The sequence below is a fragment of the Hippopotamus amphibius genome, chromosome 12 (assembly GCF_030028045.1).
Source record: "Hippopotamus amphibius kiboko isolate mHipAmp2 chromosome 12, mHipAmp2.hap2, whole genome shotgun sequence".
Taxonomy (NCBI): Eukaryota; Metazoa; Chordata; class Mammalia; order Artiodactyla; family Hippopotamidae; genus Hippopotamus; species Hippopotamus amphibius.
Window position 1 is genome coordinate 27,052,121 of NC_080197.1, and position 10,467 is coordinate 27,062,587.

The 10,467-nt window shown below is 52.0% G+C and overlaps 1 protein-coding gene across 1 annotated transcript; it reads left to right on the top strand.

Moving 5' to 3' along the window:
- The first annotated feature begins 856 nt into the window (after window positions 1-856).
- Window positions 857-10,109, top strand: LOC130833941 (uncharacterized protein C20orf203). Its single transcript, XM_057704061.1, is given in 6 exon segments — window positions 857-950; window positions 1,788-1,902; window positions 9,752-9,806; window positions 9,808-9,855; window positions 9,857-9,988; window positions 9,990-10,109. Coding segments are annotated over 6 exon segments (564 nt in total).
- Window positions 10,110-10,467: the final 358 nt, after the last annotated feature.

Below are 10,467 nucleotides of genomic sequence, written 5' to 3' on the forward strand. Positions count from 1 at the left end.
GGTCACCACCTCGTTCTGTGTTTTCACCCAGAGGCCCTGACTTTGGCAGGATCTGGAGGAGGCGGCGGTACCACCATTTCTGTGAAGAAGGCCTGTGGGTTTTAATTCGCCGCAAGCTCAGAGTGAGCCCAGGGGTGACCTGATTGCTAAAATAGCCCAGGAGGAGGGCAGAAGCTTCCAGAACCAGGAGGGGGTGGCTGAAAGGAAGTGAGGGCACCTTTTTGGAACTGGCCCAACTCTGCGGCTGGCTCTGGAGAGCAGGGAGCCCCCTCTTTCTGGAAACCTCTGCTGGTCCAGCCCCTGTGGGTGACAACAGGGTGCGGCACAGGCAGGGGCCAGCCAGGCGCAAGGCTGGGTCGATGGCGGCGGGGGCGGGGGGGGGGGGGGGCTGCATTCTGACTTTCCAGCCTTTTCCAAACACTGCTCTTGAATGAATCCAGACAGCTTTTCTAAGGCAGAGCCAGCGCCCCTGGGCCTTTGCCTCTCAGGGTGGAAGCAGCCCAGAGGGCGGGGGTTGGAAGGGCCCAGGAAACCAGGTGGGCTGGGCGCTGCAGTCCCACTCGGGGAAGCTGGGAGCCTGCCTGAGGCCCACAGCGGGAAGGTGACAGAGGCCAGCCCTCCTTCAGCCTTCCTGCTGCACCCAAAGGCTCCGAAAGAAACGCAAGGAACAGAGAAGATGGCTTCTCTCATAGAGTAGATAACGAATGTTCTGATTCTCAGCCCTGCAGAGGATCCTCTCCCAGGGTCCCCAGCCAGGAAATTTACAGACTACAGTTGACCCTCTAGAGGGCCTGGGGCGGCGGGGCCAGGGCTCCAAGAGGGCAGCGTCCCCCTGCTGGTTCCTTCGCTGGCAGAGATGGCTGGTGAATCCCAGGACCTCCGGCCAGGCCAGGCTGGCCGGCGAGGACAGAGCCCAGAGGCCCCCAGCTCCCTGCGGACGGAGGGGGCAGGTAGGGAGGGGGAGCTTGGGCAAGAGCAACCCCGACTCTGCTTTTTTGTTTTATGTCTAATTATAAAAGCAGTTCATACTCATTGTAAAATTTGGAAACTACAGAAAGGTAGAAAGCAGAAAATGAAAGTCATCTGTCATCTCAGTGCCCAGAGATAATGCCGTTGGTATTTTGTTATATTTCTCTCCAGTCCTGTTTTTCTGCATGGATTATACACGTGTTTATAAGTGTGTTTTAATTGTGGTCACACTCTACAGCTACCTTCCCCTCCCTGCCACCCCACGTTACATTATATTGTGGACACTTTCTCACAGTGTTCAAATTTTCTTTGAAGTTATTTAAGGGCTGTATATAATATTCTATTCATAATTTATTTAGCCATTCTCCTATTTTTTAAATTCTCCTATTTTGACTCTCTTTTTCTTTACCAAGGGAATTTGGCAGTTTTAAAACTTCCACTTACAAATATAAATCCAGCTTTTCGGCTGCTGAGATGGAGTGGTTCTGGGGTATCCTGCCTGCTATTCGCACTGAGAGGGGCCCCTTGGCTTAACATCTCCAGGCGACAGCGAAGGTTGAGCATTTGGAAAAAACAAAAATAAAACCCAGCACCACCACCGGGGAGGCTGAGGAAGAGCGTGTCCCACTGTGCCCGGAGCCCGTGCTGTGCCCCGGTGGAGTGCCGTGTACATCGCCTGTGTGGGTGCCCGTCGTCCGGGCAGCATCCTTTGGCGTGAGCTGGAGGAAAGGGTTGGGCCGTTCGCCGTTCACACTCTGTGATGGCTTCATGTGTGATCTTGGGCAAGTCCTCTCAGGGCTCCGTGTCTCCCTCCCTAGACTGTAATGGGGACCTGAAGCTGGAGTGGCTGGAATCGAGCGCCATAAAGCTGCCTCTGACCCAGTATTGCCTCACTGGGGAGCAAAGGAGCAAGGACCTGGGTGGCCTCAGCAAGTGACCTTTGCCCTGTAAGAGCCGTGAAGCCCCTCCCAGCTCTGAGATTCTCTGCCGTGTCCCCAGCCCCAGGAGTCCGTGGCTATGCTCTGGATGGCTGGCCTTGGCCTTCCTGTTGCCCAGACGAGACGAATCCAGACCCCTTTGAATAGCTCCGGCCCCCCAGAGCCCTGATCTAGTCCTTAGCAAGGCACTCGTTGGGTTCTCTGCCCTTCCCAGGTCCCTGCTCAGCAGCTTGGAACCAGGCCCCAGCATGCCGCGTGGAGAACCCCTAGGTCTGCTGCAACCCCCAGCTCTTCCCGGAAAATTTCCCGTTGTATTTGGGGCTCAGGGGTCACGCAGGCAGGGTTTCTGGAGGGTCAAGGCTGGACATCTGTAGAATGTATGCTTCAGGAGGGTAGGAGCCTTGGGCTTCTCACTCACTTGGTGCCCTCAGTGCCCAGCCCTGGTCCTGGCCTGCAGCAGACCCTCAGTAAATACTACCGACCAAGGCCAGCGGGGGCTTCTGACTGCCTCAGTTCTCCTCAGTTCATCCTGCCCTGCTAGGCTGTAAGCTCTGGGAGAGCAGAGATCAGCCAGGTTTACCTGAGTCCTCAATGCCCAGCAAAGACACTGGCACGTGGAGAGGGTCCATGAACGTGTAAAGGAACAGAGACCGGATGGATTAATGTGTAAGTTATGTCCCAAGAGCGTCAGAGCTCACGATGCAGGTCCTCCCTTCTCCCCACCTCCCCTCCACGCGGGTCCCTTCCCTCTCACTGAGGCTTCCTGGCTGTATGACTTCGGACAAGTCACTCAACCTCTCTGAGCCTCCGTTGCCTTTTCTGAGAGCGTGGTGAGGCTTTGGTGGCTGGTACAGTCGGTGCCCAGCAGGTGGTGGGCACTCGAGAACGGCCCCGCTTGTTGGCAATGGCCTGCCTCTGTGCGTGGTGTGAGCCTCCGACGTGGGCTGGCTGACTGTTGACTGATGGAGGGGCAGCGGGTGATCTTGGGCTGAGGCTGCAGAGGGTTCTGGATCCCATGAGACCTGGCAGCTCTCTCTGGCACTTTGCCCTTGGCTCTGTCATTGGGTGTCCTCTCTCCTGCTGGGAAGGCACACGCTGTGGCTGGGGGGCTCGGCCAGGAGGGGGCCCCAGCTCCTCTGGAGAGCTGCTCTCCTGTCTCCCTGCGGTGGGAGAGGGCTGGCCGCACTGCCTCCGCGGGCTCCCACGCCAGCTGCCCGTGCAGGGCCCGGACAGCAGCTGCATGATGGAGGCCCCAGGCCCCCTCGGCCTGTCACTCAACTCTCTGGGCCTCCAGACTTTAAAGTGGGGGGAAATACAGTCAGACAAGATTTACAGGCCTGTGGAAAGCAGCAGGTGAGAAGGTGTCTCTGAGAGCACGTTGGCCGCTGTCCCGCGCACTCCTAAGGTTACGATACAGTCATTAGCTCTACTAAGGGTCGGTCTGCAGGGGCGGGAACGTGCCCACCGCCCCTCAAAGCTGGGAGGGGCCGCCTGGCCCTGCGGCACAGCTGCTGTGGGGCGCGGGCAGCTGACTTCCTCCCTCAGCTTCGGTGTCCTTATCTGCAAAATGAGGGCTGCCACCCTCCCGGGGCTCCTGCAAGGAGTCACTGAGGCCGTGCACGCAAGGGATCTGGCTAAGTCCAGCCTCAGAGATAGTGACTGCTCCAGGGGCCTCCCTGACCTCACTTTGCCCACCTGTAATATGAAGATGGTGATCCCACCCATCCTTCAGCTCAACCGGAGGGCTCAATAAAACGAACCCCGAAACCCACCTCGCGTGAGTGCCCAGCCTGTAGAAAGTGCTCATTTAGCTATTATTATGGGGGTTTTGCTGGTGGTAGCAAAGCCAGCCAGGGTGAGAGCTTTCCCCTGCCTCACCCCTGCCTCCTCTACCCTCTGCCTGGGCTTCTCCCCTTTGGCCCACGATAGGAGACTTGGACGGATGGGTGCAGAGTGACCTCCACTGAGCTCACCAGGCCAGACTGAGTTCCCAGCATCTCTGGAGCAGCAGCTGCCATCGGCAAGCTGAAGGGGGCCGAGTCTCCAGGCTGGGCCTTGGGGTCTTGGCTAGGCCTGGGCACCAAGCAGGCAATGAACCCTGGTCTTCTGCACGGGCCCCTGCGCCATCTCCCAGCTGCTCCAGGGCATTGCAATCTACCTTTCTGCTCACACGATGCCAGAGGTCACACAAGGGAATGTTCAACTCGACACATTATAAGGGAAACACCCTTGGAACCACTGCCTGGGTGAAGAACTCTGCCAGCCCCGCCAGAAGCCCTGAGCACACCCCAATCTCAGTCATACTCCCTACCTCCCCCACAAAACTTTCCATCATCTGAATTTTTAAGGTAATCACTTTCTTGCTATTGTTATTACTTAAGTGTGCATCCCTAGATGCTATAATTTTGTCTTTGAAAAAAATCTCTCTCCCTTCTTTTTTTAACATTTTATTTATTTATTATTTATTTATTTATGGCTGCGTTGGGTCTTCGTTGCTGCGCACGAGCTTTCTCTAGTTGTGGCGAGGGGGGCTGCTCTTTGTTGCGGTGCACGGGCTTCTCATTGTAGTGGCTTCTCTGGCTGTGGAGCACAGGCTCTAGGCGCGCGGGGCTTCAGTAGTTGTGGCACACAGGCTTAGTTGCTCCATGGCTTGTGGGATCTTCCCGGCCCAGGGATCAAACCCGTGTCCCCTGCATTGGCAGGCGGATTCTTAACCTCCGCACTACTAGGGAAGTCCCCACAATCTCTCTTTTATGTCCCTTTCGTCTGCAGGTTTATTTTTTGTAACTTGCTTTAAAAACAAAAACAAAAAACTTGGCAGTGTGTCTTGAGCCTTGTCCATGAGATTCTCATTTTTAATGAGTCCATTGTTCCATCCTGGGGATGAACATAACCGACTCATCCCCCTACTGATGGACACTTAGGTTATTCTCACACTTTTGCCATTACATACAATCCCATGATGGAAAGCTTTATGCATAATGTTTTGTGTGTGTGTGTGTGCACTTGACTGATTCCTAGAAGGAATTTCTAGAAGTGGAGTCTTGGGTTCAAAGGACAGGCTCTTTTTTGAGATATGATCCACATGCCATATAATTCACCCATTTAAAGCATACAGTTCAGTGTTTTTTAGTACATTTAGTTTTTTACTGTCATCACAATCAATTTTAGAATTTTCATCATCCCATAAAGAACCCCAGACCCGTTTCCTCAATCCTCTCCACCAGCCCTAGGCAACCAATGCTATAAATGACAATCTCCTTCTTCTTCTTCTTCTTCTTTTTTTAAGTTTTTTGTTTGTTTTGGTCACACCACACAGCTTGTGGGATCTTAGTTCCCCGACCAGGGATTGAACCCGGGCCCTCAGCACTGAAAGCACAGAGTCCTAATCACTGGACCGCCAGGGAATTCCCCATAAAAGAGAGTCTTCTTTCTGACTCTATGGGGTTGCCTATTCTGGACATTTCATGTAAGTGAAATCATACGGCGTGTGACCTTTGTGACTAATTTTCAATTGGCTTAATGTTTTCAAGGTTTATCCACGTCATAGCATGCATCAGTAGTTCATTCCTTCTTATTGCTGAATAACACTCCATTGCATGGTTACACCACAGTTTAGTTATCCATTCACCAGTCTGTGGACATTTAGGTTGTTTCTGCTTTTAGCTTTTATGAATTTGAACATTCATGTAAGTTTTTGTGCAAGTGTGTGTTTTCATTTCTCTTGGATATATATCTTCTAGGCGTGGAATTGCTGGGTTACATGGTAATTCTGTTTAACCTTTTGAGAAACTGCCAGACTGTTTTTCCAAAGTAGCAGCACCATTTTAAATTCCTACCAGTAGTGTGTGAGGGTTCTAATCTCTCCCCATCCTTGCTAACACTTGTTCTTATCTGTTGTTTTTTTTTAATAGGAAACCTAGTGGTTGCGAAGTAATAGTATCTTGTGGATTTAATTTTCATTTCCCTCATGGCTAATGATATTCAGCATCTTTCGTGAGCTTATGGGCCATTTGTATATCTTCTTTGGATCAATGTCTACTCAGATCATTTACCCATCTTTGTTTTTTTTTTTTTGGCACACGGGCTTAGTTGCTCTGCGGCATGTGGGATCTTCCTGGAGCTGGGATCAAACCCGTGACCTCTGCATTGGCAGGCGGATTCTTAACCACTGCGCCACCTAGGAAGCCCCAACCCATCTTTGAATTAGTGACTTTGTCTTTTATTATTGAGTTGTAAGAGTTCTTTATATAATCTGGTTACAATTCCTTATCGAATGTATGATTTGCAAATATTTTCTCCCATCCTATGGGTTGTCTTTTTACTTTCTTACTGATGTCCTTTGCAGCAAAATATTTTTTATTTTGACAGTGTCCAATTTATCTATTTTTTTTTCTTTTGTTGCTGTGCTTTTGGTATCATATTTAAGGAACTATTGCCTAATCCTAGGGCATAAAGAGTTATGTCTATGTTTTCTTCTAACAGTTTCATAGTTTTAACTTTTACACTTGACTCTAAGATTCATTTTGAGGAAATTTTTGTGTAGAGTGTGAGGAAGGTGTCCAGCTTCCTTCTTTTGCATGTGGGTAACCAGTTGTCCCAGCACCATTTGTTGGAAAGACTGTCCTTTCCCCATTGAATTGTCTTGGTTGAAAATCAATTAACTTTAAATGTGAGGCTTTATTATTGAACTTTCAATTCTATTCCATTCCTCTATATGTCTATCCTTACACCAGTACCACACTGTTTTGATTACTGTAGCTTTGTAGAAAGTTTTGAAATCAGAAATGTGGGTCCTCCAGCATTGTTCTTCCTTTTTCAATATTGTTTTGGCCATTTGGGGTCACTTGAATTTCCATATGAATTTTAAGATCAGCTAGTCGATTTCTGCAAAGAAAAAAAATGGAATTTTGATGGGGATGGTGTTGAATCTGAAGATCCATTTGGGGATTCTTGCCATCTTAACAATATTAGATCTTCAGATCCATGAACATGGGATGTTTTTCCATTTATTTAGGTCTTCTTTAATTTCTTTTAATAATATTGTGTAGTTTTTACAGTATGAGTTTTACACTTCTTTTGTGAAATTTAGTCCTTTGCATTTTATTCCCTTCGATGCTAGTGTAAATGGAATTATTTTCTTTATTATGTTTTTGAAGTGTTCGTTGCAAATGCATAGAGATGAAATGGATTTTTGTATATTCAGCTTGTATCCCACAACCTTGCTGAAATCATTTATTAGTTTTAATATTTTTTGGTGGATTCTTTAGGATTTTCTACATACATTAGTCATTGACAAACAGTTTTACTTCTTCCTTTGCAACCTGGATGCCTTTCTTTTCTTGCCTGAGTGGCCTGGCTAGAACCTCCCATAAAATGTTGGGCAGAAATGGTGAGCGTGGACATTCTTCTCTCGTTCTTGATCTCAGGAGGAAAGCACCCAGTCTTTCACTATTAAATGAAATACTCACTGTAGGAAGGCTCATTTTAGGATTTTCTGGAAGGTTCGCTGGTTACAGTCTAACTACTAGTGTGTACAAGAGGAACCCCAGTCCCCTTGCCCAGTGCCAACACGATAGTCCCAGATTTTAGAGGTGAGGACCCCAAGGCCAGGGAGGGGAAGTGTTGCATGCCTCATGACACAGCTGCTCAGCCGCCTTCTGTCCATCTGTCCACAGTTACTGGGGAGTCAACGTCCTGGACACTCAGCCTTCCCTCTCCTAGTAGGGATGCCTTGAGACCCACCAAGGGCAGTCACTGGTATAGAGGGAGGGCTGGGTTCTGTTCTTGGCTTGACCACTAAATTGCTGTATGATCTTGGGCAAGTTGCTCCATCCCCGCTTCCCTAGGCCTCAGTGTTTCCATCTGTGCAGTGGGAGAGGTGGTCCACTCTCAAGTCCTCCAGCTCTGACCACTCACCCTTAAACCCGCAGCTGATTCTGCCACTGCCCAGAAGGACCGCCAGAGGGCGCCCTAGACCAGCATTTGGCCCAGCTCTGGTGCAGGGGTCCCATGGGAAGCTGAGAGGCAGGGCGTGTTTTCCAGGAGCCACTAGCTTTGCTTACACAGGCTTCCTTGTGGCTAGACCTACCCAAGCTGCCTCCCCATTCCTTTGACTGAGCACTGATCTCTGAGGAGGGAGGATGGAGACATCGCCCCCAAGACCAGCGACCTTGCACTCATCCCTGTCTGCTTTGGGTTGGCTGCATAAGGCCCAGGCGTCCCAGTGTCAGGGCCAATAGCCTTGGGTTTCTCATCCTCAAAAGGTTTGCACTGTCACTAGGCCTCTCAGGGCTGATGCACCCTTCCCCCAGCACATTGCCAGGCAGTAGGAAGCCCCTACCCTGGTGAGTGTCTGGCTGCCTGGAAAGGACACCTCACAGCCCATCTTGCATATGGACGGATTCACGATGGGGGCCCTCTTGGAATGTAATCTTGGAAACCACAACATCCAGGACCCCCAGATACCTCATGTGACAGACCCCAGAACCACAGAAGTAAGCACCACAGACCTCAGGGATCACCTGGCACTTTCCAGAGCAGAGTATCTCACCCGTTTTGTGAAGCATTCTCCTGGGAGCACCAGAGGGGCTCTATCAGGCGCCTTCCAGACTCCCCTAATGCTGATTTCCCCCTCTAAACAGAAGCAGAACCTTTGCTTTGCAAATCAAGCCCCAAGACAAAGCAGCATCTCCCAGCCTGTTTGCACGGAGGGATGCCGCAGCCCCTGCATGGATGCCTGCGACTTGCCTTGCGTTCCATTACTCGTGCATGTGTTTTCTCTCCCCTCCCAGACTGAGCCCTCTTGAAGGCAGAGTGACTCTCCTGTTCTCCTCAGTTCCCTCTATGGTGGCTGGTTCAGGACTTGGCGTCCAGTAGGGGCTCAACAAATGTCACCATGGGAATCCCTATCCCATCCTGTCCTCCCACTGAAGGGCCAGGGCTGCCTCTGCCCCTCACTTACCTGTGTGGCTTTGGGCCACTTGCTGAGCCTCCCTGAGCTTCCACTCTGTTTTCTTCTTTGCAGCTCTACTTCCCTCAGAAGGTTGCGGGGGTCAGAGAGGGTGTGAGAGCCCTGGTGTGAAGGGTGACAAGCTCTACCCAAGTCAAGTGCAGTTGTCCTCAGAGCATGGCCGGCACGTGGAGGTCACATGGAGGAGAGGCGGGTGCCAGGCCACACCCTTCAGAGTGCCTCAGTTTTCAAATAACAATGGCCGACACTTCCTGGGCCTGTTCCATGGACCAGACACCGTGCTGAGCATCTCACCCGGATTCTCTTTCTTGATCCCCTCTGTGACCCTTCGAGGAGGGAGCATGACCATCACCAGCTTGGCAGACAGGGAAACTGAGGCAGGCAGCGATTAGCTAACTTGCCTGAGGTCACACACTTGGCCAAAGGTGGGGCTGGGACTTGGACCCTGGTCTCTGGCCTCTGGAGCCTGTGGTCTTAGCTACTGAGCCTCCCTGGTTAAGCCGATGTGGGGCAGGGATGGGCAGCCCTGGGGTCTTTTCGTCCACTCTCTAGGAATCTTCAGGGGTCAGAGATCCTTTGTTCTGGCCTTCCCATTTCAGAACTGGAGCACTGAGGCCAGAAAGGAGAGCCTCCCTCAGTCTCTCTCACACACCAGGGCATCTGGGGCAAAGCAGGACCCTGGAAACATCTGCCAGGGAAACCAGGGGACGCCTAAGCCCACGAGTCTCAGAAGCTATGATTCTAAAAATTGTCCCGGGGCCTCGTTCCCAACAGCCAGCCTCTGTCGTGGTTGGACTCGTTTGCCCAGCTCTGGGGTCTTGGAGGGGTGACAGGGAGTACTCATAGGCTCAAAATGATGCCCACCCACCAGCCCAGACACTGGGCACTGCCAGGCTCCTCCTCCCCAACGCCCAGGCCCTTATCAGGGAAGCAATTTGGGTTGGTGGGGAGGGGGAAGTCCGAGGCCCCAGGCTCCAGCAAGGTGGGTAAGAGAGATAGGGAAGCGGGGAGGGGGCTGCAGGGGTCCTGCTGGGAGGGGCAGAAGCTGGACGGGATGCCCAGAGCCAGCGTGGTGGGGGGCTCTCGCCAAGCACCGTCCTTGCTGGCCCGGCCCCTCGACACGGTTCCAGGTCTGCTCCTGCCTTCCATCCTTGCCAGGCAAGATGCCCGCACCTTTAATTAGCAAGCAGCAGCCTCTCCCCGATTCATCACAGTCACTGTTTAATTAGCCACACACAAGGCACCCCTACCCCCCAGCTCTGGGTTGAGCAGCCTGCCTCTCTCACGGAGGCTGCCACCACCTCATGGTGTCCCCTGTCACCACCCCCCCCATACTGATTCTGCTCCCCAGAATGGGGGATGGGGCGGGTACGCCTGGCTGAAACCTCAAGGAGATTCTGGGCACTGATGCTTGTATTGAAGGCATCCAGCAAACATTATTAGGGCCTCGAGTCTGCGCCAGGCTGGCGCTGGGCGGAACCCAGGCTGGCCGGGGCGGCTGCCTCCGTCCTGTGCGACCGCTGGGGACAGCTTTTCTCTTTGGGAGGTGTTGCTCCCACCCCACATCGAGAAAGGGACAGCCATTTC